This window comes from Wyeomyia smithii, chromosome 2, assembly GCF_029784165.1.
Source record: "Wyeomyia smithii strain HCP4-BCI-WySm-NY-G18 chromosome 2, ASM2978416v1, whole genome shotgun sequence".
In the NCBI taxonomy this organism is placed as follows: Eukaryota; Metazoa; Arthropoda; class Insecta; order Diptera; family Culicidae; genus Wyeomyia; species Wyeomyia smithii.
The window spans coordinates 18,546,426-18,572,629 of NC_073695.1; the positions used below are offsets into that span (position 1 = coordinate 18,546,426).

General features: G+C 39.5%; 4 protein-coding genes across 12 annotated transcripts in view; 3 read left to right on the forward strand and 1 right to left on the reverse strand.

Annotated features, from left to right (window-relative positions):
- Nucleotides 1-552: 552 nt before the first annotated feature.
- Nucleotides 553-2,482, forward strand: LOC129721206 (cytochrome b-c1 complex subunit 2, mitochondrial). The gene is made up of 5 exons (XM_055673502.1): nucleotides 553-618; nucleotides 679-772; nucleotides 922-1,064; nucleotides 1,122-2,166; nucleotides 2,229-2,482. The coding sequence occupies exons 2-5, from the start codon at nucleotides 728-730 to the stop codon at nucleotides 2,313-2,315; spliced, it is 1,320 nt and encodes a 439-aa protein (XP_055529477.1). The 5' UTR covers nucleotides 553-618; nucleotides 679-727; the 3' UTR covers nucleotides 2,316-2,482.
- A 497-nt stretch (nucleotides 2,483-2,979) lies between these two features.
- Nucleotides 2,980-5,235, forward strand: LOC129721205 (transmembrane and coiled-coil domains protein 1). Of its 2 annotated transcripts, none has more exons than XM_055673500.1 (3): nucleotides 2,980-3,104; nucleotides 3,172-3,238; nucleotides 3,293-5,235. In XM_055673500.1, the coding sequence occupies exon 3, from the start codon at nucleotides 3,439-3,441 to the stop codon at nucleotides 5,071-5,073; it is 1,635 nt and encodes a 544-aa protein (XP_055529475.1). In that variant the 5' UTR covers nucleotides 2,980-3,104; nucleotides 3,172-3,238; nucleotides 3,293-3,438; the 3' UTR covers nucleotides 5,074-5,235. The 2 variants fall into 2 exon arrangements, with proteins under 2 accessions (XP_055529475.1, XP_055529476.1); XM_055673501.1 differs by having other exon boundaries at nucleotides 3,302-5,235.
- A 45-nt stretch (nucleotides 5,236-5,280) lies between these two features.
- Nucleotides 5,281-6,651, reverse strand: LOC129721207 (syntaxin-8). Its single transcript, XM_055673503.1, has 3 exons — nucleotides 6,435-6,651; nucleotides 5,829-6,343; nucleotides 5,281-5,765 (listed from the first exon to the last, which is right to left on the reverse strand). The coding sequence occupies exons 1-3, from the start codon at nucleotides 6,464-6,466 to the stop codon at nucleotides 5,605-5,607; spliced, it is 708 nt and encodes a 235-aa protein (XP_055529478.1). The 5' UTR covers nucleotides 6,467-6,651; the 3' UTR covers nucleotides 5,281-5,604.
- Nucleotides 6,652-7,037: 386 nt separating this feature from the next.
- The window catches only part of LOC129720188 (transmembrane protein 184B), a 67,215-nt gene continuing 48,048 nt past the window's right edge, over nucleotides 7,038-26,204 (forward strand). For 3 of the 8 annotated variants that reach the window (XM_055671626.1, XM_055671631.1, XM_055671632.1), the window contains exons 1-2: nucleotides 7,043-7,684; nucleotides 14,914-15,558. In XM_055671626.1, the coding sequence (XP_055527601.1) occupies nucleotides 15,346-15,558 (213 nt within the window). In that variant the 5' untranslated portion in view covers nucleotides 7,043-7,684; nucleotides 14,914-15,345. Of the gene's footprint in view, nucleotides 7,685-14,913; nucleotides 15,559-26,204 lie in introns of all 8 variants that reach the window. The other 5 variants (XM_055671629.1, XM_055671630.1, XM_055671628.1 and 2 more) reach the window with 5 other exon arrangements.

The following is a 26,204-nucleotide window of genomic DNA, read 5'->3' on the forward strand; positions in this document are numbered from 1 at the left end:
CTACGTATTGAACAGATTATTGTCTTCTTAATCCTTCTAACTCCGCGTTATTCGTATTTTCAACAAACGGGGATTGAATTATACGTTCTGGATAGCTGAGTCTTACATTTCGCTTTGTTAAATTCCTTCCTAAATTGTAAAGCGTATGCAAAAATTACTGATTTTCTGTAAGGTTTTTAAATTTGCATTTAAATAATAATTTCAGCTAAATTTTCAGTATCAAATTTTGGACACCCCTCATTTAAGAGTTAGACCCCTTAAATCCATGACACTCTGTCTCGTGCTCTCATGTGGGTGCTACATCGATCAAAAAAGTTGGTTCGTTGTAGATCGAAAAACAAAAACAAACAATTCCTATTGCAAAAGTTCAAGGAGGCTCAAACATTTCGGCATTTTTTCTCAAATAACGAGACCATAAAATCATCTCTAAAACGTTTCGTAAAATCGCCTTTTAATAAATAGTTTAAAACTCTGGCAACTCGTCAACTTCATTAATCTCAACGGTTGTCGTCTTGCATTTTGACAACTCTGACAGAAAACAAACGATAATCTCTGAATTTTTTTTTTCTCGATCAGTCAAAAATCTGTCATCTGCGATTCCATCATTGCGAGTGTCGTGTGAGTTTTGTGCTTCTCAAAATAATTCAAGTAGCCCTTACTTAGGCCTCTGATTTTCAGGCGGAGATTCCGAACCTATTTTCATTGTGCAGCACTATTTCGCGACCTAATGGCATCCGCTGTATCGAAAACTCCAATGCTTCGTGCAGCCGCGGTAAGTTTGAAGACAGAAAATTTTCTGGCAGAAGAAAAACGTCGACCTGTTACGTAAATAGTCTAGAGCAAAATCGGATGAAATTCTAACTTTTCCTACAGACGGTTTGTTATGATGGAAACTCAATGTTAACTAATTTGGTTTTCTAGGCTCGCGGTTTTGCGGCTCAAACACAAGCTGCTGCAGCTGGCCGTGGATGTGGCGAAGCTCAATGCACCACTCTACCGAACAAGCTGACGGTAGCTTCTGCTGAACCAAATGCTGCTGTCGCCAGGATTTCTATCGTTTATCGGTAAAATACCAAATACCTAATCTGTGATTGTTCATATTATTATTATTTTTTCTACAGGGCTGGTTCTCGCAATGAGACCGCTGAAAATCTGGGTGCTTCGCATGTTCTGCGAGCAGCTGCCGGTCTTTCTACAAAGACCGCTACTGGCTTTGGCATCACGCGTAATTTACAGCAGGTCGGTGGATCGCTAACTGCAACCGGTGACCGTGAGCTGATCACGTATACCGTGGCTGTTACCAAAGACCACTTGGAAACCGGTTTGAAATATTTGGAAGCTGCTGCAACCGGCCAAGTTTTCAAACCATGGGAGCTTGCCGATTTGACTGCTATGCTTAAGGCAGATATAGCACGAGTTCCAGTGGAAGTGCAGGCCGTCGAAGCCTTGCATAAGGCTGCTTTCCATACTGGATTAGGGAACTCTGTGTTTTGCCCGAAGTATAAGGCCGGAAAGCATTCGTCGGAGACTATGCAACATTATGTTGCGGCTAATTGCACCTCAAATCGGGCAGCAGTTTCTGGAGTAGGCGTTGATCATCAATTGTTGGTTGGGTTCGCACAGTCTTTGAGTCTCGATTCCGGTGCAGGTAGTGAATCGAAATCCAATTTCAACAGCAGTGAAATTCGTCACGAACGCGGTGGCTCCCGGGCCGCAGTAGCTGTTGCTGCCCAAGCTGTTGGGTGGAACAACATGAAGGAATGTTTAGCTTACTTTGTTCTACAAGCTGCTGCCGGATCCGGTCCGGTTACGAAACATGGAGGCAATAATGGTGCTCTCACCAAACAGCTGGGAGGAGTAGAGTCGAGCGCACTAAACTCTACCTATACCGACAACGGTATATTTGGATTTGTTGTTGCCGGTAACGGAAAGGAAGTAGGCCAAGCCGTTGAAGCAGGAGTCAAGGGCCTGAAGGCGTTGAATGTTAGTGACGCAGATGTTGCTCGCGGCAAGGCTGTCACCGTAGCCTGTATTGCAGATTATTTGGAAAACCATTCGACACTGGCTTTTGATCTAGGCGAGCAGGCAGCTTTGTTAGGACAAGTCTACGGCAAAGCCGAACTTCTTGCTGCTTTCAACGGAGTAACCACCAGCGACGTACAAAACGTAAGTTTTCAATTTTCTTGCAACAATTAAATATATAAATAATCTTTTTTCATTATTATTAGGCTGCCAGAAAGATTGGCTCTAGCAAACTGGCCATGGGCGCTGTTGGAAACTTGAGCAGCGTTCCATATCTGTGCAACTTGCATTAAAATGGTTACCATAACAATTAAACTACTGTACTGCGATTTAAATAAGAATTGGTTGTAGATAACTGCTATCTTCACGTAATGAACCTAGTAATCGTGAACATGAAAATCGAAAAAATGAAGTAAAGCTAGCCGGAATACATAACGAAATAAAACGTGGTTAAACAGGTTGTTTTGTTTTAGTTATTGCTGGGATGACTCCAACAAGTATCAAGAATCTGAGCTTTTCAACAATCGTTAGTATAGTATTGCTTTCTTCTGCTTAGGGATAATATGCCACTCTTTTATTTAGCTACCTATGAGGAAACCATTTTTAGAGTAACCAAAATACGCGAATCTAAAATAAATCTGTTGCAGAGCTTCTACCATTGTCATTTCTATATTATTCGCGTCGTATACATCGAAGTTATGGACAAGCAGTGTTAACATATCAACTGTGAGCTGATGTTCAACTAATGAAAATTCTATGTTTGCTCAAACAATAGCAGACAGGTTTCACAAAAAAATATTCTCTAGAAATTTTGTCAAATCCTTAAAATTAAGCTGTCTTGTTTAATTCGTTTAGTAACAGCCAGATCGCATATCTACCTTCCTGCCTATAGTTTCTTCACATACATACACCATGCTGCCACTAACACTATCAAACAGAGCATTTTTCCAAACCACTAGTACGTGTACCTTGATCCAAAACTGGCATCCTATACGAAACGTCAGAATGAAACGACAACCGAAAAAAATCGAAAAATGCTTTAGAAGAAGCAGATAAAATTTTCGCTAGGATACAAATTAGCAGTAAGTAGAATGAATTATTACCTAAATGCTCACCCTACGGACTGAATAATCGTTACTTATTCAATAGAAACAAGAGTTCAACGCTTCATAACAAAAAGAGGCGAAGTTTGGAGTTTAGTGCCGGAATAAATAATGTGAGTAAGAATTTACAGTGATTGAACAAAGAATTCTCGTGAATGTACTTTTAGTTTTTGCAGAACTGCTCAAAAAGGTGTGAAAATATTCTAAAATTAAATAATGGTTAGAAACAATAAATAGAATGTAGCTGGTATGCTGTCGTTTGTTCATAGTATCAAGCGTGGGCACTGCAAATCCCAAAAAGAGTACGAAGTACATGGAGTCATTAAGAGTGACGTCCCACCCATCATCAGTAGAGAGTAAACATTCAAGTCGGGAAACGTCTCCAAGTCGTAAGCGAGCAAATGCTTCCGCTAATTTAGTTACACAGACCGCCGCGATGCAAACGGTTAACAATATGTCTGAACGGGAGGGGTCACTATCTGTTGTGGACAGTGCATCGGGAGCGGAAGATCAGCAGAAAGACAAAGAAGAAGCTATAATCACATCAATTCAAGGGGACGAAAATGACGGCAATCTCACTACAATTTCCCAACTAAGTAACGACTCCAATGATTCGAAACCGTTTTATAAAGGCCACCATAGGACGAGCAGCTCACTCGCGTGTAATCGTATCACTACGAAAATTGCATGCACGAAAGAGTCAATCAAGAAAGAACAAACGGCCCGAGATGCTAATGTGAATGAGTACTTGAAGCTGGCTGCCAATGCTGATAAGCAACAACTGCAGAGAATAAAGGCAGTCTTTGAGAAGAAAAATCAGAAAAGTGCTCATAATATTTTACAGCTACAGAAAAAACTAGATTCGTACAGCAAGAAATATAAAGATTTACAACATGACCATCAAAAGCAACAGCAGAGTGTTCGTCAGCCGAGGGAAATGCTTCGAGATGTGGGCCAAGGTTTGCGGAACGTTGGTGGAAATATAAGAGATGGTGTCAGTGAACTGTCCGCAAGTGTAATGTCCAAACCTAGAGAATTTGCGCATCTTATAAAAAACAAATTTGGCAGTGCCGATAACATAAACCAACTGTCGTCCACATGGTACACAGAGCAAAAAACTGGTGATATCAACCGAAATCGGCACCCGTCACACATCGATGAAAACTCGCTTCGCTATGATAATCTAAACATAGGAAAGGTAGCTAATCCTTCAGATGACATAGCGATATCCAATCCAGCAATAATAGGTGATATTGAAGAAAAATATAGCGAACACGAAAGCGAATGCAGTAGTGTTACGAGTGATAGCATTCCAATAAGCTCTGGAAAACACCGTATGCTAAGGAGAAGTCATTGCACAAGCTATAAAGCAAACAATGAAATCCGGGAAGAGTATGATCGGATAAAAGGAAAAATCGATAGATTAGAGAATTTACATAAGGATGTTACCGAACTGGCCATAGCATTAGATTCCGAGCGGTATCGTGCCGAACGATTGGAGGAGCAACTGAACGATTTGACGGAGCTGCATCAAAACGAAATCGAAAACCTGAAACAGGCGATTGCAGATTTAGAGGAAAAAGTTCAGTACCAGAGCGATGAACGACTGCGGGACGTTTACGAAATAATGGAAAACTGTCAGACGAGAGTTTCCAAAATGGAGCATATATCCCAGCAGCAATACGTGACAGTCGAGGGAATAGACAATTCGAATGCACGAGCAGTCGTAGTGAAGCTAATCAATGTTGTATTGACCGTGCTCCAGGTGGTTCTGCTCTTGGTTGCAACGGCCGCCGGGATCGTAATGCCTTTCCTAAAAACACGGATACGTGTTCTGTCTACCATAGCGTGCATCATGTCAATTGCGTTAATCTTCAGGCAATGGTCGGATCTCAAACAGTTTTGGGTTTATTCGATCGGATTTGTTAGGGGGTTTTTAAAAATATAATAAATCCTGCGTAAGTTCACTATTTCAATCTTCGATGTTCTTGGGTTCAGGAAGATGGAATTTTCCATCGGATATTGTGAGAATAAAGATGCAAAGAACTAGGTTATGAGATAAGAGGCAGGGGTAAACTATTTGATTATTAAAGTTACGTAGCTGATCATTGATTCTGACCAATGGTTTTTTTTCCTCGAGAAATTCCAGAAGATATAAAATTAATTGAAACATATATTGATAAATTGTGTAGGCATCTTAAGTAGGTTATACACAGTACATTTTACGAGCATAACTATAGGGATAACATATAGGAATATTGTAGCAACCAATTGTTTCCGAAAACACATTTTTAATCGTTTCAGTTGATTTTTTGGCTCATGTATAGTTAAAGGTTATTGCTGAAGATAATGATTACTCATCTCAGACAGGCTTGTCACTATCTGTAGTAGAATTTATACAACAAGCCCCATCTTCTCAGACAAAAACGTTGCTTCCTGGTTTAGTAGTACCTTCGACCAGAAAACCAAGCATCAACAGCTAAAGAATTGCAACAATGATAATAGCAGCCGCTAGAATGCCAATGATAGTCCAGTAGCCCCAGGTGGAATCCTGCACCGTAACAATACCGATCTGACGTGTTTCGCGATTCAACCGAGCGTCTGTCGTCTCCATGGTATCCGCCAGATTGACCAGGATTTCTGAAAGTAGATCAAAACTGTTGTCCACAAATCAAAACGACCCACTTAACTCTACTACCGTACCATTGTGGCGATCTACTTCGCTGCCGATCTGAGTGGCCAATACCTTCTGTCTGGAAATTACCTTTGACAGCGCTTCTAAACCTTCGTTTTGGTCTTCCAGTATTCGCGTTCGTTGGTCTCTCAAATCTGCCACCGTGTAGCTAGACTCTGGTCTAATTAACGCCGGATCATCGTCATCATCGTCGAACAAGCGATTATTGCCTGATGCGAAAAGACTAGCCCGCTCGGCGGAAGCTTCTACGGTGCTAAACTGGCGCTGCAACTGTACGAGCTTCGATTGAAGAGCTTCCACTTGGCGCTGTCGCCGTTCCGCCTCGGCCGCCGTAAGTGAGCTAGATATGTAGCCCAGCTTCTTATTGAGCTGCTCAAGCTCTGATCCAAACTGCTTTAGCCGCACCCTGACGTGACCGGATATGGAGGAATATTCGCGAGAGAGTTGATTTTCTCGGTTACGGGCCACCAGCTGGGACTGAATCTCATTACTCAAACGTTCACAGGCGTCAAGATCACTTAACCTGTGGCAGGGTTGGAGGGGAAGGTCATGACCATTACGGCCAATATTTAATTTAATAAAGTAAAATCAATTGTTTGATTAGTGTCACTTACCATGGGTCACCGTCAATGTTTATGAGCGCCATTCTCTGGTATTTTGAGTTTTTTGCTAGATTACAAGTAAGTTTGCTTGCAAACGATGAGTAATTACAATTGTTATCAATAAAGTAGATAAAAGAAGCCCTTAAACTGGTATGAGCAAAATTTGTTTTTATCTGTTTCAATCTGACGATTTCTGGTTACGACTGAGTTCGTTCAATGAATACTCAGCTGAAGGGGGTTATTTTTCAATGCTGTTCCGGTTTTCATTTCACTCATCATGATGTTCATAATATGATGAAAGCTTTGATTTTTCAAACTATGTGTTATTTCAACTTAAAGTCTGATAAAATCGGTTTACAGTATCAACAACAACACAAAATGTTATTTTAAATTTTGATGGAAATGGTGTGTTTATTTTTGAATAATAATCCTCAAAAGTTAAGCCATGGGTACACTCTTCAGAAATACGTTCAATGCAATCTGTCATCATCGATTCCGCTCGGTGGCTGTCATTCGTTGGTTGACGAAGTTAATGTCGCTAGCGATCTCTTTCTACCCCTTGCAGAAAACCTCAATGTACAGCGAACAGAGCAATAGATCTCATTCCCGCAAATAGTACGCTACGAAAGGCTTCTTCATTCGAGTTCGAGACGTCGTCGTCGACGTTGTGTGTTCTTTGTGCGTCGCCTTACGGTACATTCGCCGTTCTCTTTTCTTTTGCACAATCTGCAAAAGTTTTTATAGCCATACAATCTGATTTACAGATGTTGTGAAAGAATTTTGCAGGTAAAAGTGGGAGCTAGTGGATGAATCTGTTCATTGTTTTCGATGGGAATAAGTGGATTCTAGTGTATGAAATATTCAAATTGAATAGTTAGACAGTACAGGTAGAAGGGAAAATTGCTTAACTCGTGGCGTTCGTATGTGTGAGGCAGGTGAAAAAATCGACATCAACATACGGAAGTGAGAAAACGCTAGTTGATCTTTTCGGGAGCAGTGAAATTACCTCGGTTATTGTGCATCTTATGTGGCTGTTTGTTAAAACGCAGAAATTTTGTGTCCCGAGTAAGTTGATCTAACGGCCAGCAAACAGCCACCCACTCACGGTTTATCCTCGTAAAATATGGTGCCCATATGACTGCATAGCGAGCAGTCTTCGTTAGGAGAGCTACTAAAATCAATAACACGCAAGGATACGCCTGCGGTCGTTTATTCGTCACTTCCAGATGGTAGCGTCAATCCGTTCTTAAAAGTGAATTCAGGTGAGAAAAAACTTTCATTCAACTGATACAAATGCAGGAATGGCGACTACTTTTTCTTTTCACGCTCTAGAAGTCGAAATAATGGTGGCTGTGGGCCATTCCAGAGCAACATGCAGGCCTGTATAGCTGCATAGCACGATGAGCAAAGTTACCTTGAGAAACGAAAAGGAGAAGAAAAAAATTAAATGGTTCATGCTTTGTCTTGCGGATTTGCGACTCTCGATCGCTATTAGAAACGAATACGAGGAAGGCAAAGTATCTAGTATGTTTAACAAAAAAGAGGGCATCTTTAGTTTGTTTTTTTTTTCTTGTAATACAACGTTGTTGCTATTTTATTAGCTTGTTGCATATTTTCTTAACACAGACACAGTATTGCTGTAAAAGTATACTCAAACTGTACCATTATCTTAAGTTTTACTTTTACTTCATTCATTATGCATCTTGGTTTGTTTATGCATGAAACAATAACGAACCGATTATATCGAAATTTGAAATTGAAGTTTTTCTTGCAACTGAATGTAAAAAAAGAAAATTGGAATCAAAATTTTAGTAAACTTTATGTACATCACGATGTGATGTGAACCAACTTTTTTGCCACGAGGTCTGCCCATCATTGAGATTGTAGCGTTGTAATAATGCTGGGCAAACAGTTAGCTACGGAGTCCGCGTCTGATAAACAGAGAATCAAGTCTTTCGACTACATAATATAACAACTAGGCGTTACTGTGCTACGTGAAACAGCATTGTTAAGTTCGAAGCGAATTTCTCTTTTACAATAACTCCTTGAATGATAGACGCTAAGATTACAATTTTGTTTCTTGCGTGGACATTTGATCCACACTTAACATTATTGGCAGTTGCGCCATTGAAGTATATAAACACTTTTCATTCATATCCGTGCTTGTTTGTGAGGTTTTGCCCTTCCGTTTCAAGTTTACTGCTCTACTATACCGAGCCTCTTCCATTTCCATTCTACCAATATCACCAAATAACAATTCCCTGGAGAGAGACTACGTTCCTCGTTGACCAGGTTTATTCTAAATGTCAAGAGGAAGGAGTCTAATTGTCAGTATGGCCCATTACGATTTCTTGGTGAGGATTAATATTTCTCTGGCCAGTTTTATAAGAAGGATTCATTTTGCCAAGGGGAGGAAAGAGTCTTTCGAAATCTCGTTCCTCTAGCCAATATCGCGCCATAACTACAATTCCCTGAAGAGAAAGAAGGGTATGTAATGGAGAACCTGAGAATAAACCCATGTTTAAGTCCTTTGACAAGATTAGAACACACGACCACCCGCCTCTTAAAGAGGACTGGGCAACCTTGCGGCTGCGAGCTCCTCTAAGGTTGCGATAGACTATCTTATATCCCTGTTAATAATATCCAAAACTAATAAAATAACTCTCTGACAATAATGTCGCGGCCCTGAAAGATTAAAATGGCAACTGGGGTCGATTTACGGCCCATGAATATCATCCCGAAATCGGAAAAACTCCTGTAAGGTGGTATTTGGTATTTAATGGCAGTTTTCTGAATCGGGAGTTGCCCCTTTGGTTTTCAAAATAATATCTGGAATCCATTTCTGGCTTCTGGACATCCTCCTAATGCTGGATAAAAGTTATTGTTATTGGTCATTATCAAATGCAACAATTCAAGTAATGTAAGGCTGTTTGCCTTAGGTAGTTTTACGTTAACTGTTTTTTTTTTCTGTGTGGACTCATCACTGCGACCAGAGCTTAAATCTATTGTGATATTGCCCAGGTGTTTTCTGTACTCCGCACTTCATATTATTAGCAGCAACACCATTGAAGTAAGTGATACGCTTATCATTCATATCAGTGCTTGTGTGTAATTACCTTTTCGTTTCAAGCTTACTGCTCTACTATACTGAGCCTCTGTCCATCCTAACAATATCGCCTACATACAATTCCCTGGAGAGAACTTTCATATGTTACTCACACCAGTTTTATTATAATAGGGACTTATTTTTGTTAGGAGGAGAGTCAACAGGGGTACTGTAGAATCCAGATTGCTGGAAGAGCACGTGATGGGGAGCCTGAGAACAAACCCATGCTTAAAGTCCTTTGACAACCAAATGGCCTGATTCTACTAAGACTCGAACCTACAACCACCCGCTTACCAAAACGGACTCTGTAACAAACTTGATTTGAACTGGAAAAAAAATCTAACGGAAACACGTTGATCGTTCATTGGCAGTATTGTAATTTTTCCTCGTTTGACATTTTAAATGAAGTGTATTAAATATTTCTAAAATGTTGTAAAAGTATGTAAAGGAGTTGAACTGCTACCGAATTTCAATTTGCGCATATCATAATCGGCCAATCTGCTGATACCGCTACGCTACTGGCACCCGATGTGGCTACCGTTACCGCTACCGCTGTTGCTACCAGCTGCAACTAAGTTAAGACCATCCTTCCCACCATAGTAAAATGATTGGTTTGAGCAGAAGCAAGCTCTTTTATACCCCAAAGATTGTATTAAAGGTTCCTTACCACGGTTTCAAGGTTCTTTACCCGAACAACGAAAACAGAAATACGAAACGGATCAATCGGCAAAGACCTAGGCTTCGAACATGGAAACTGAAAACGGTGAACGATTGGAAATTGAGTACTTGGAACTTGGTCCGATCCCTGAATGAACCCGCGCGAGCTGGCTTGTTTGCTCGAGAAAATCACAGCGATTCAGGAGGTTCGGTGGCCAAATTCCGGAGAAACGGAATTCCGGGCAGTAGACCCTATTGCACAAACTTCTTACAAGTACCATATCTACTACAGTGGCGGCAAAGCTGCAGAACGGGGCGTCGGTTTTGTAGTGCTGCGAAATCAGAAAACAAGAGTCATCCGGTAGAGGCCCCTTTGATGACCATATATGCGTGTTGAGGATGAAGGGCAAATTCTTCAACTACAGTTTAATCAACACCTACGCACCGACAAATGACAAATCCGATGAAATCGAAGATGAGTTCTTTGAAAAGCTAGAACGAACCAAAAACACGACGAAAAAGTTGTACTTGGAGATGCAACGGCACAGGTTGGCAGGGAGGATTTCTTCTGTCCGGTCGTTCGAAAGCACAGCCCTCACTCGTCAACCAATGAAAACGGCCTGAGGCTGATAAACTTTGTCGCGGCCAGAGGAATGGCCATATGTAGCTCCTATTTTCCACGTTTGAATATTCGGAAACAGGCAGGCTGGAAGCCTGCTCGCAGATCGATTATGTACTGATTGACGGTCGGCACATACCGGGTGTTACTGATGTTAGATCTTTTCGGGGAGGAAACATTGAGTCTGACCTTTATCTCGTCGTTTGTAAGATCCGCGCACGGTTGTCAAACGTGCTGAGATCTTCCAGGAGCCACATACTCACTGTGGCTACGCGTCAGAACAGAGAGAGATACAGGGAGACAAAAGCTGCAGAAAGTAGAGTCCACTGTCGGAAAAAGCGCGAGCACGAGAAGCAGGTGCTCGCCAGCGCACAGGACAATTTTGCTAGGAATGATACGCAGGGCTTCTATAGAATAGTCAACGAAGTCCGATGTATAAATTTCCCTGCGCCTGTCATGTGTAATGGCACTCACCATCTGTTTGTGGATTTTAAGGTGGCATACGACTCAGTGAAAAGAAACGAGCTGTGGCAGATCATGCTGGAACACGTTTTCCCGACGAAACTAATTAAGCTGAGTCATATAGTCATATAGAGCAAACGTGCAGAGAAACGGTACGATCATCACGAAATCTCACATGCTCCGTGGTTTTGCGGACGACAATGATATCATTGGTTTCGACCGTAGGGCCGTGGAGAAGACCTTCAAGCCTTTTAAGAAGGAAGCAGCGAGGTTGGGACTCAGCATAAGCTCTGCCAAAACAAAGTACATGATTGCTGGCAGAGAGCGTGAGAGGTGCGGAGGTGTTGGTGCTGAAGTGAAGATTGATGGGGAACGATTTGAAGTGGTTGATGAATTTGTTTATCTTGGTACGCTTGTGACATGTGACAACGATATGAGCCGTGAAGTGCAACAACGAGTAGCAGCTGCGAACAGGGTAACCAGTCAAGGTCCCGTAGTATGCAAATTCACACGAAATTAGCGCTGTATGGGACACTGATTCTCCCGGTGGCACCTTTACGGACATGAAGCATGGAAACGACTTAAGTCCATTGCCTTAGTAAAAATATTCGCTAGCTGTTCCAGTGTAGGGATAGGTTCAATTTTCAGTCTCCCAGAAGCGACACGATCTCATACGAAGTGGTGATTTATGTCTATGTGTTTGCTTTTACTGGACAATTAAACAGTGTTTCCGTACATCTGGAACAGAAATCGGCTCACCGACTTACGATCGACAGTATCCGCAGCCCAATCTACAGCACCATATCCTACCAGTGAATTTGGATTGTCATTCATCTTTAGTATCAGCCTTCTTTTGACCCTTTAAGCTAACGAACTATTCGCTTCAATGTGATCCAATGTTGGTGACCAGGTTCTGTTGAAAGTGGCCCAAATAGCCTACCTAGTAAAAGAAATTCTCACGAGTGGACATCATGACGTACATGAGGCTTCCCAAAAGCTCAGCTCTGCAACATGATCGTCAACCTTAGCTTCTAATTTTAGATGTTTCTTCACAAGTGTCCTTGATGAGCTTCAGCTGCCATTTCAAATTTTGATTAGATTTTCTAAACATTGAGTGACTGTGGCAAATGCATAATTCCGGTGTTTTGATCATAGACGATTCTAATCCCAAAAAAGTAGCTTATCATCCCGCAATCGGTCATATCGAATATTTGTGATTGATAGCTTTCTTTTCAATGTCTCAATGGTTTTAAGCTTTGTGCCAACCATCATCAAATCATCTACGTATCGCACGAGCGTACTGTTTTATTTATCATTCCATCAGCGGAGAGACTGCTTGAGCCGGTATAACGATTTGTGCAATTTGCACACCATTCCGAGCTAAGCTTAGACACCATCAGGAACTTCAATGTATAGGTATTTCCTCTTGTAGTTCGCCATGCAGTAAAAATTTAGCTTTTCAGTCAGTTCAGGATTTTTTTTCTTGGTTTGCCTTTAGCCGCTGGTGCTTCCTCAAGCACCCAAAAAAAGCTTGACACGAAACCTTCAATTTTCATAATTATTCCCATGCAGCTGAGGGATTCCCATAACCATAACCTAAAAGAATGGACAACTGGAACTCACGCATAACTCAAACAAAAGTTTTATTGGTAGAACAAATTGATAAATGAGACCGTTCGCTTCGATTGATAGTAGTGATCGATGCCTACATTATCTTCATAAGCCTTAAAATGAAGGAGAAAAATTTTATAAACTCGTCAATTTTCACGGATAGTTTTTTCCGCACAATGCTCATCATCGGTTCACTAAGACCAAAGTTTATTGTAGCGATGTTTCATGGTTTTCCTGTTGAAAGCGTTTGAAATGATCATCTTTTTTACCGCATCAGTTTTTGTAAATATGTCGTTGTATTCATAACATCTTCATTTATCAATTTCTTACAAGTGAAAATTCTTTTAGTTATTTTTACATTTCAAAGTTGATAAAAACATACACAAAAAATTTGATTTTTTACTGTGCTCGCGATAATTTCATAATCTTAAATATTCAAATCGTTTCGTTAAGTTACTCCTACAAGTCAGGGTTGTATGATAATGACTCATGGTGTGGTGGACATTTATTTACGTTCATCTGCTTACACGTAAGAAACACCAGGTAGATAATTTCACTGGTGAGTATTACAGTTGCTCACAAAACTTCCGATGATTTTGTTTCTACCGTTGTAAAACACGGAATGAATTCAAATTTGCTGATAATACGTAATTAAGCAGCCAATTTGATTCTTCCGCTTGTATCGCGAATATTTATGCTTATGCTGATTGAATGATCAATCATCGCCCCCATTTTGTTTTGTTTTTGATTCAACATATTCAAATATTTCATATTACACAGCAATGTAAGTTAGAAGTGAAAGAAAGTTTCGTTTATTTGTAACGAAAGGAGTTGCAATAAAGAATGTCAACAGGCTCTTGAAATGCTTATCAATACAACAGTCGGGAAACTCTATGATAACGGTGATAAGTGATAAGGTGTATAAGTGGCTTCCGATATAACCGATGGTTGTCTTCTCGTTAAAAGTATTGCCTTTTACGATAACCAACCAATTACTCATAGTTTTTGTCGATATTTGTATCAGAATCGTTCGTCCATTATCACCTACAATTCGATAACATTTATGATTATTCAATATTTGTAATGACTTCATGTGCTAAACTGCATCGAACCAAATCTTGTGTGGTCCAATCATCTGGAAGCTAAAATCTGCAAAACAATCTACAATTGTATGTACGCTAACGGTTGTTGAGTTCATGATACATGTATGTGTAATTGACCTTGATTTTATATATATGAGGTTTCCTCGCTGGATGGTCCAGACGCCGTAGCTGCTCAAAAAAACCCAGCAGTCGGCGATTGAGGAAGCAGTAAATTAACAGACTAAATTCTTCTCAACCGAGCATACAGCCAGCATTTACTGTGCGCCGCGGTAATTAAACCGAGCTTTCGCATGGTTCAAACGTGTGCTCAACGCATCGCTGCTGCTGGCAGTTATGGTGGATTTCACAGCAGAATGAACCAGCGGCCGAACAATGAAAAGTGTAGGTAGTTGCCTAACTTGCTGAGGCTCGCAAAATTGCAATTTACCAAAAAAAAAAAGCACGAACCGTCACCTTCATATAACTGCTGCTTCACTATTGAAAGCGATTGTCAAGTGGTACTGGAGTTCTTCCGTCATTTGTAAACTTTTTCCCCAAAATGGTCTACGTCAATGATTTCTCTGGTTGCTAATGACCATGGAAGTAATTCGATCACAAATTTTTTATATTTTTATGGTCACTGTAAGCCCCACGTAGGTCTGTTTCGAAATTATACAAAATTTGTATAATTTGTTTGATAGTTTCTATTGTCGTGATGATGGAACTCTTGAAACTTCAATATGTACACACATAAAATGGAACATCCTTTATAGCGAGAAGTTTAATAGATCGATCTCATTTCAATGAATCTCAGTTCCTGAATTAACTTCCACTGATTTAAAAGTTGTTAAGTTGCAATACCAAAATGATCAAGCTTTTGCTTTCTAGTATTACAAAGCATTATGAAGTGTTTCAACAAATTTTACTCATAACCCATTTCTCTCTTCATTTCAGATTAACATCATCGCATTTTTGTGTGACAAGCTTAAGACAACCACATTAGAGTGTTAATTTAGTCGAGTTTGCTGTGGTTTGTGAATAAAAGCGCAAAGCAGGACTAGGCTGTTCAAAATTTTAACAATACTGATGGGACAACAACAATTACAACGGCCATTTTATTGTTGTTTTCATCATCAGCATTACGAGGCGGTTTACTGTGTCCGAAACAAATAAAAAAAAAGGTTAATTTTCAGGTGATGTGAAAAAGTGAAACAAGAAGAATAGAGTGAAACAATTGAAAAGAATTGTGAAACATTACTTTGTGTCAATTGTCAACATGAGAAGTGCAACAGAAATCCACATTTTGTGGTAGCAAGTTTCTAGATAGCAGAGGTTTTAAACAGTTGCAACACCTCGCGTTACGTAGAACATCGTTGGCGAAAAATCATGACTACGGAGCATCCGGCCGTGGATTTGGCCAATGCTACTGCCAGTCCCAAACCGAACATAATTGTGCACGCTACTGGAGCTTCCTCGGCAGCGCTGGCTATCGATCCTCTGATAAGTCATGTAGGTGACGGTATATTTCTGCAGACTAAAACCGCGCAGGGACTGGCGGGAATCTTCGTGTGGATCGCTTTGTTCATTACGTGCCAGCAGGTGAGTGTGATTCATGTCAATCCGGTTGCGACGCGTGGCCAGAAACTAATGTTTATCTGTTAATGTTAAACTAAACAACACCCAATGTTTGAATGAACATTGATTTGTAAAACGTGCTTACGTGTGACATCCACACATCATCAGATCCAAGACTTCGGCCAAAGTAATCGATATTATGACCAAAACTAAAACGATATCAGGGCCACCAATGTTCCTTCTTACACAAAGACAAAATCGGTCTTAAGGAAACCGAACCCCCAACTAATCGCCGATATTAATGTTTTGTTCGTCATTGCGTCAACAGCAATTTTGCCTTGTTTGCTTTTCAACCACGTCAGAAAAATAACGCTCATATAGATGCGAAGGCGAGTGGCTGAAAAATCTAAATAGGTACATAGAGTTACTTCCATAATAAAAAAGAGGAGAAATATCACTTTTTGAATCAGTCGTCCCGTGCTAATAAACAGTTTTTTTAAAGGTAGACGAGAAGTTCCACTTCGCAAAACAACCGAGCCCCCGCAGTACAAACAAGAGCAGCACCATTATACCGCCTGCCCGAGAAGGTCAACCATGACGGTGCTGCGGTGGCGCTGGCGCTGGGGTTGTGTGTTGCACTCGAGTCAACACGGGCCACCAGGGTGGACCTTCGGTTTTATTTCGATGCTGTAACGCTTTGACGACATTCTGCCATCCACTGCCGAAGGCCATTATTTTCGCTGACGCTGCAATAGTTGTTTGCTACCCTAGGTTACCAGTTGAAAGGGAACCGAAACATCAATTTCAGCAGTCCATGGCGACCGTTGCTAGTGTAAGTGTTCGATCTTTTGATGGCTTTCAGAGCGAACAGAGCCAAATGTTATTTGAATATTGAATCGAGTGCGACTAGTTGTCTGGCATATCATACTTAAGCGGCGTTATGTGATTCGCTTAGCTTCTACTGGGATATCAAAACATTTATGCTACTGTACGATAAAGTTTCTCTCGTACCGACCAAACAATGTGTGAGTTTTGTTTTGGCTTGAGATCACGTTAAGCTTATAATGCATAGCGAAGTGCAGCGGTTTCATGTGGTTTTATATCATAGTTTATTTACTACGTTGCGTGAGGCTTGTGCCGTTTTGGATTGTTTCAATTTTATCCAAAATTAGATAGTGTAACAGTCTTAGTAAGTAATGAAAAACTGTGAATGTAAGTAGAAGTGTTCCCGACTGCTTGAAACTTTGCTATGTAATACATGGCCAAGAGTCAAAATCACCAATGAATTTCTGATTGTGAATCATATAGAATTTTCGCAATTTGAAAACAACAAAAAACAGCGCTTCAACTTAAATTCAGTTGTATAACGGCAGTTCCCAACTCCAACAAACATAGAATGGTATCATTTGGTTCTATACACTTCACACGTAACGCTGCTCGAAAGCTTGAGTACGTGAGGAAGGAGGATGAATATTAATTGATTTGGCCGATGAAGGAACGCATCTGAGATCTGGTGTTTTGCATTGATGAGACGACACACTCTCTTTTTTGCCAAATGCTGCGTTTTTTTCTTTTTGCATATAATCAAACAAAATTTCAGAACGAGCCTATGAAGACCATTTTATACTGGTCTAATAATTAGAGGGTGTGTATTTGAGATTGAATTCTCAAGATTTTTCAACTAAGTCCGAGGTTGAAAATAAAGCTTTTTTTATAGTGGTTTTAACCCTTAGGGTCATTCACCACCCGAAAATAAAGCTGTGTATAACGTTTGAGACAAGAAGGAGGCTTCTTGAATGAGATTATTTATTTATTTTTTTGATTCACAAATTTTCCCCATTTCACCATTATTGGCTGCTGCTACCAAATCCCTGGGACACCGCGTACTCCCCGCCAGATCTTGCTCCACCTGGTCTACCCATTGCTCGCTGTGCCCCTGGTCTTCTCCCTACCGGATTCGAGGCGAACACCATCTTCGGAGGGTAGTTGTCCAGCGTTTCCGTCCAGCTTTAGCTACCTTTTGAATACTGGTTTCGCCATAGAGCTGCGCGAGCCAATGGTTCATCCTCCGCCTCCATATTCCGTTCTGCACGCTGCCAAAAATCGTACTTAGAACCAGTTCAAAGTTCAAAAACTCCGAGCACTCGCAGCTCCCCCTCGAGCAGTGTCCACGTTTCATGCCCGTAGAGAACAAGCGACACTGCCACAGCACAGCGTCCAATCCACCGTAGCCTTTATTAGTGCAATCAGATTCCCTGGAAAGCAGTTTTCGTCCATGAGCTTCCAGGGCTTTTTTTTTGGTCGATAGTGTCATAAGCGACTTTGAAGTCGATGAACAGAGTGTGGGTAGGGGTTCTGTATTCACGGCATTTCTAGAGGATGGTAAAGTATGGTAAAGATTTGATCCGTCGTTGACCGTCCTTCCACGAAGTCGGCCTGATAACTTCCCACTAAACTGCTAGTGATAGTGGGTGGAAAATGATTTAGGGAACGCTTTGTAGTAGCATTCAGTTCCCATATTCCAATTTGTTGCCTTTCTTATAGATAGGGCAGATAACCCCATCCTTCTACTCCTCCGGTAGCTATTCTGTATCCCAAATTCTTGCAGTCAGCCGGTGCAAACAGGTGGTCAGCTTTTCCAAGCCCATCTCTATAAAATCCTCTCCGAGGTCAACCTTCCCCGCCGGTTTATTGTTTTTCAGTTGCTTAATGGCATCCCTAACTTCGCCTCTGCTTAGGGCTGAAAAGTCTTTGTCGCACCGACGGGGAAAATTCTATTGAAAAACGGGACACATTCAACATTGATTTTTAAAAATGTTCATTAACCATAGCAAAACATACAGATAACACAGTGCAACAAAAATTTACTTTTTCTTCTGCCTTGGCTTCTATGTATGATTTTTTCATGTATTTTGACGTAAAAACAAATTCCCCCGGGGTTGAGCACATTTCACTTTGAGGGGCAACAGTAGTGGCGTCATTTTAAATTTTGGAGAAATCGAAAATTTTCGATGTTTTTTCGACGCCATCTCAAGAACGGGTTTGGCATGGTTTTATTATATTTCACAAAGCGAAATAATATCGAATATGTATGAGCTTTGATGGTAATGCGCTCTTGTGTCTTGTCTTATATTAAGTAAAAAAGTCTCAGGAATCGATTGGTAGGTACCTGATCCACGTAAAATGTCAGCGACATGTCAATTTTGCCCCATTTCCCTAAAGCAAAGCAAAGCCTTGGTGCTACATTCCGATTAGGAATTTGACCTTCTGTTTATTATACACAGACTTCGCAGCCAACTGTTTGATGTACAGGACAATTGCGGGGCCAGCGCTACGACCCTACTGACACCAACAGTCTCTCCCGAACCGAGACTCGAACCTACGACGACTGGCTTGTTAGGCTAGCATCGTACCTCGAAACAAACTGGAAGGCCACAATTCCCCTACAATACTAAAATAGGTTTATCTCGACGTTAGATTACCTTATTTGAAATCTGTTCAATGAAATATCAAAAGTGTAAGAGATACAGATACAATACCAATTTGTCTTCACATGATGCTTCCCTTTTTGCGGGGAAGGGGTCGCTTTAAACTTTATCGAAGACGCGATGATTCTGTCTCATACCTGATGCGAGATTTCTATGTTTTGACCGATCCTGCCCAAAAATATTTTGAAATCAACGTGAAAGAAGGGCAGGGTTAGTAGCAAGTCACTTTTTGATGACTTGGTCATCAAGTGGCCACTAACAAGTCCCTATTTTCGAGGCAATTTAACTAAAGTCACTTTTTCTTTCATTTAGTCGTTTGACATAACTATTTTGATGATAAATTAAAGCGGAGAATAATATGTCACCAAACCTTTTATATTCTTATTGTTGCTACTAAACTTGATTTTATCCTGCAAAATTACATCTTTTTCCTTTTTCCATTCACGTGGCCCTTATTTTTGCTGATTTTCATTTTTTATATTTTAATATCTATTATCTATTATTTATTATTGTTGTTTCAAAAAAAAAAAAAAAAAAATGAAAAATGTGTATTGAATCGATAAAATTTATGAGGATGAAGGCAACCAAATTTTGCCATATTGGAGTTATGAGATGTGTTATTTGCCACATCCAGCGGCAAAACGGTTGACTACTAGTTTGATTTTATTGAACAAACTCTACTTAATTGCTGCCGTCGTTTTTTTTTGTGTTTTGGGAAACAAGGTGCGTAGTATCAGCACTCTGTTCGAGTGAAGGAATGTCGAGAAAACATATTATTTCGGGCTATGCATCGAATGTCTGTCTGTCTATGGAAATGGAATTTTGTGATATATTTCTACTACCACGCAAACCATATACAGAATAAGTGAAGTTTCAAATTGTGTGACGTGAGCGCGCCAAACTACTTAACATAGCTCTCTTCAATATTCTTAAAATTCGCATTTCTTTTAGTAAATTTTCTACCGTTCTATTTAACATACACTTCTCCACCTAATCTATTGAATTATTATGTTTGATTAGAAATTTCAAAAGTAATTCTGAACAGATTTCTTTTCATCAGAATGTAAAATTTACAAAAAAATTCAGATCAGTTTATTCCATCTAAAAAGTAATCGCATACCAGTCCCATAATGATTATTATGAAAATCAAGGTTTGGATTCAAAGTTTGAATGCATTTTCTACAACATTTTATTCTTCTTTATTAATGTTAATTAAAACTACACGAAAAACAAACTAAAAGTGATCGAAAATAGCCAGATCAAAACCGAGATAATCTTCAACGGATCTCTCGGCATACGAAGCACTGATCAGATCTAACGAGACCATTTCGCACAAGATTGAACAAGATTATCACACTTTCAAAATGATTCACTTCCAGGATAACAAACAACTCTGATAACTGTGAACAACAACAAACTGATTCAGTCTCAACGGTCATAAAGACTGGGACTAATAGGTGATTGTTTTACCTGCTGTAATACAAAATAAGCATATATCAGTCCCCTTATAATTTATTCCATTGTAGATTAATCTGAGAAGAAAACATGTCAATATTAGAAGCGGCATTTTAATGAATTAACCATTTCAATTCTTCTATCGCTGTTTTCTTCGTTCGATGATTTCGCAGAAGGGACTAGCAGATAGGAATATTTCACGGCAGTACAAGATGGTACGAACACGGGACGGTTAAAATGGTCGAAAAAACAGTACAGTCCGGTCTAAAATAGTACTCATACTCTTGTGCATTGGTTTTTACACGCAAAAGTTAAAGTCTAGTCAATCAATGGTGCTTATTAAGAAAGTCGCTTTACGGTGAAATATATTTCACTCTCACGCTCACTTCACTTTTTGAGACCTATTCCCGATCCCACCTCAAGTGAGGTGACAAAAATTATCTCCGTGAAGTAAGATTGCCAGTAAAGTGAAATTGAGAATAGGACAATGTGGGAGTTTCCCAGCTCAAAAATTTCTAAGTCCAGAAAAGTCGATTGAGCTGAAATTTCGTAAGAGGACATTTTTCGACAAGAGGAAACTTTTGAGCCCTACCGCTAAACGAAATTCCAAGGTCAATTTTTCCTTTTGTTCCATTGACCGCAGCTCCAAAATTTGTAAGTCCCAGAGAGCCGATTTTTTTCAAGGAAAAAAAAAAGATTCGCCTTGTTACTGGAAAATAAATCCCATACATATTACCGCTAGATCACAAATCAATCGATTTTTAAACTTCCCTATCTTCGTGAAATCATTTCACCGTTCAAAATGGTCGTGAAATAATTCCACGCGAAACGTCGCTTTTTCCGTTTTCACTTCACTCATATGACACTCATAATAACCCAGATTTCACGGCAGATGTCACTTTGCGACGTTTCTCTCACTTACGTGAGTCCGGTAATAGGATTTTATTCACTTCACTCTGATTTCACCGAGAAGTGACTCCCGTTATAAGCACCAATGTGTCTCCTCATTTCGCATACCTTTTGTTCTAATTCCCACGTAAACCGTATGAACTGCATAACGCAAGATTTGTACAATGAATATACTGACATAGATCGAAATCAGAATATATCGCCGTTTATTTTCGTGAGTCTTTTCATATCAACGGCTTGTGCGCCGTTCGCTCATCCCTAATAACATCGTCTGTAACCGTAGCAGCCATTAGTAATCAGAGCAATTCCACAAAAACAAACGGACAACCAATTTAATCGACCATTTTTTATTTGGCTTAAACTTTCCAAAGACGTTTTCATGGGCGAAAGATGCCATTTTGTCCTATTGCTACAAAAAGTGCTATTTTGGGAAGGTATTGATGATTACAAATATTTCCAGAGCCAAAACGGTTTGTTTGATCAATGTGACATCTTTGATTCAAAATTTTGTCTTTCCAAAAAATGTACGCTTTAAAAAAAATATATTTTTTTCGAAAAAAAATGAAAAGATAAATTAAAAAATTAACTATCTAAATAAACACATTTTTAAAAAAATCTGTTTTCGTTATAAAAACTACAAAACAATGAGAAGTGTTATGATTTTTTGAGAAAAAATTAGTCGTGTTCCAAAAAAATAATCCAATAGCATAAAATGGCATCTTTCGCCCATAGAAACGTCTATGCTAAGTTTCAGCCAAATCCAAAAAGATAAATAAAATATTAGGTATAAAAAAAATTAAAACTCGAACATTTTTTGTGGAACTGCTTATCATTGTTGCCACAGAATCAAGTTACGCCGATGTGATACATATGAATAAAACCAGTAGGATAATAGTGAAATACAAAATGTGTTATTGATTCAATGATGTTTTGAAATGACCTGACTCATGAAAGTGTATCGATCAGTTAATATTTTCATGATTCTAATCAGTACCCAAAGCACCAGCATTGATACACTGCTCCAAGGATACCAACAAAACATCACGTTGATACCAACACCGAATGAAGCCTCATAAGTGCGATGATTTGCGGCAATTCAAAACATGAAAAATACGCTAGAGTATTAGTTGGGTTGTGGTCAACGCACAATCGTTATCCAGTTTTTTTTCAGCATTACAAAACTTACATGCTTGACTATAGTCTTTAATAATCTTCATAGCTGATTTGTTATCCATCTTCTGTGTTTCTATATCTGTTTTACAATATTTTTTTTTTCAATTCAAATTGACTTACATTCAGAAATCTTGACATCAGAAAGGACTTCGTATGCACAACTAACCACAAGGCTGCTTTTAATTTGCTATTCTTCTATATCCGTTTCATATCCGTTTCAAAAGTTGCGTTTATTTCGCACAGTGGTTCATAAAGTAGGCTTCATTGGTGGATTAGATCTGCTCAATGCATAAATATTGATAATCCCAAAATAGGCTTTCCCTCTATTCCATGATTTCAAGAAATAAAAAAAAAACAGCTTCCGTCTTCGCTTGACGTGTTTGAAAATTTGTAAAACTACACTGTACAGAACGACAAACCATACATATAAAAAAAATGTGGATATTATGCCCTACATTTCGCGGCGCATTATCGAAGGAATCCTACGTAATGCCATTATAAATAACTGTCTATCGACCACTGCCGCCAATGTAACTGTAAACACGCGGACAAAGTCATCTTGCTGTTTTGCTTATGAACAAACCACAAAACGTACAGCGAAGAACGACAAACCGTGTGTATACATAAACCAGCCGTCACCCATTTGCGGTATTACTCATTTCTACTCTGATCCGCGTCTGACACAATCACGGCTGATCGCAGATTGTGACGTGCAATAGAAAGCGTACATAGTTGTATGCTTTAGTTCATACAGCTGACAGCATATGCTTATAAATATACCTTTTGGTGGAAGCTGCCTACATGGAATTTCGCGTTACAAAGATGGCCCTGTGAGGAAATAACGATGTTTTGTGTTATTCATTGCTATGTTTATAACTTCTCAAATTCGATTATCACAGCTTTCTAGTTCGTATTTCATTTCACCTCTTATCTGAAAGCACATCGATAAGCTATAGTCAAAGTACCTCAAACACAATGATGTAGAGCCTTGGCGTTCTCAATGCCATCAGTTCCTGTCCAGAAAACTCAATTAAACTTTTCGAAAAGTTCTCAACAAAAAAAGCAGAAATGTGTGCAACCTCGTGCATAAGTAATACACAAACGTAATTTAGCGTCAGTTATAGTTGTGCTGTCAAGAACAGACCAGAAAAAGCATCGCGGTGACAGTTTAGCATCGTTGTTCATGAAAAAAAATTGAAACCATCGATTTGGAAGTCAAGTAGTAAATATTCTCATTTGCGGACACGGAATGTTAATCAACACAATCGTGACTAAAACTTGTTTAACTGATATCGATTAGGCTGCTCGTCAATATTTCTCTCTATATTCGCGTGATCATTTTTCGAACGTCGCGTCGTGCCGATAATAAAGACGCCAACCGACAATAAAGACTGTCGGCTTTTTTATGATACCAAATTATATTTACTGGTAACGATCTCATAAATTCATCCGCAATTTGGTACAATGATCCCCAGTGAAGAATGATGCTGCAACTATCTCGTGTGTAATTCAATCAGACTGGGCGCCACACGCGAGATTTGTGTCAATTACACAACCGGGGAGCGTTTCACACCGTGGGAGCGCTCATCAAACTTTTGCAATCTTTAAACTGTCCCCGATCTGTGTTATTTGGCTCGAAACTTTCGCTTCATTCTTTTGAAAAACAATGATGATGCATCCCATAATCACAAAACAAGCAGCTGGGAGAAACCCAAATAGGGGTTACGTATCGTGTAAATTTAAACCGTGCTAATTCGCGAGATCTTGTTGGAAAAGGTGTTAATTCGGAAACCTCCGTTGCTCTGCGAGTGATGCTGGATAATCTTCGCGTTTTGTGAAGCGTAACAAATTTTTATGTAAACAGCATTCCGGACTTTTTCGCGTGGATTAGGAGAGGGCATTGGGAATAAGTAAGAAGTGAATAAAATGGTACGCAGTACGTTGTACAAGCACCATTTAAGTTTGAAGAGCAAGAAAAATAGTAAATTTACAAAACTAGGAATCAAAATTTGCTAATAAAAGTGTATCCAAAGACGTCACGTGAATTATATTAATGTTGCACATTCTTCTCGTAAGATCATACAATCGAATGAGAAAAATTCTCGATGTGTAATAATTATCGCTATCGTCACAAATGGTTTTGCATTAAAACAAACACAAACACTCGAGTTTTATGGTGACCAGGTGACCATAGTTATTGGACATTGAAATGAATTAGCAATGTGTTATACTTTATGTTATATTATACTAATTCTTGCGGGATTGCAACATCCACTAAGACGAATTTTAATATATTTTCTCTTAAACTAGCATAGTTCCTAAACAGAAAAGCTGTGGCATCAGCAGTCGTTTGCAGTAAAACACTCCTTTTACCCTTTGATAGTATAACATTTCTGCTACATTGGGGAACTCGTGCATAATAATTTTACTAAAAAACTAATTAAAGGTGATTTTGAACAAACAAAGTATCCTGAGTACGTTTCACCTGGTCTAAATTCACGATGCTGGTCTAACAAACCAGTCATCGTGTGTTCGAATCCCGACTCGAGAGAAACAGTTAGTTAATAGGATCGTAACGTTAGGACTGCAATTTCCCAGTTCACTAACAGTTAGCCGCAAAGTCTGTGTATAATAAACAGAAGGTCAAATTTCGATAACGGAATGTGTAACAAACCAAGGCTTTACCTAGCTGAGAATGCAGAGATGTCTAATTGAATATAGTTCAAAACGTTTCATCAGATAGTAACAGTGTGCTACAAAATCCATAGATGAGTTAGCAGTGACAATAGGACTACTTCATAATCTGTAACGAAGATCAAACTATTTATTAGACCGAAAAAAACGTTCGAAAGCATGTTTTCTGATCAATACTCGTGATAGCAAGATGCCATAAAGCGTGAAATACTGAAATCACACGCATAAATTATTTCAAATTTATGGCTTCAATAGTGCATCAAAGTTCCCAAGCAGTTAACAAATCAAAGTCTAAAGCAAATATTACTGTGTGGCAAATCGTATAGCGCAAACTGAACGATCCGAACGATTGAAAAGCATTGCGTACCAGGAAGGCCAAACTATAGAGTGGATTTTTTTATTGCAAGTTCGAATTAATTTGCCGCTGCTCGATTGCTGAACTTTAAAACTCGCTGGTAAAGCAACCACGAAATGAGGAAACGCGCACGAACGTTCCTGAAATCGCCTCTGGTGCAAACGATTCGAACGCGATTCGCTACAAGCGCATGGAATCGTACCGTTGAGATGCGTGGTGTCCGGTTTGTTTGGGTTCCCACTGCCTGTTGGGACGCTACTGAAGCAGAAACCGAGTATTTTTTTGCTTTCTGATAAATAGTAACTTCGAAAGAGAGAAAAAACAGGTACAAGGTACAATCGTGCGCAAATATGCGGACTAAGTTTTTTTTGTTCATTTTTGTCGTTGTGTCTCTCTCTAGTCAATTTGGATGGCGTTTTTTTTATCACCGGTATTTTGGTTTGGAATTTCATAAGTTTTTTCAATAGTTAGGGATTTTATCGAACTAGAAACGGAAATGGAATTTGAGAGTCGTAAATTTTCCGAAACAAATCTTATTTTATTTTACAATAAAATATTCTTAGCAACATGGAAAACATTATCAATAAGCGCAAAAT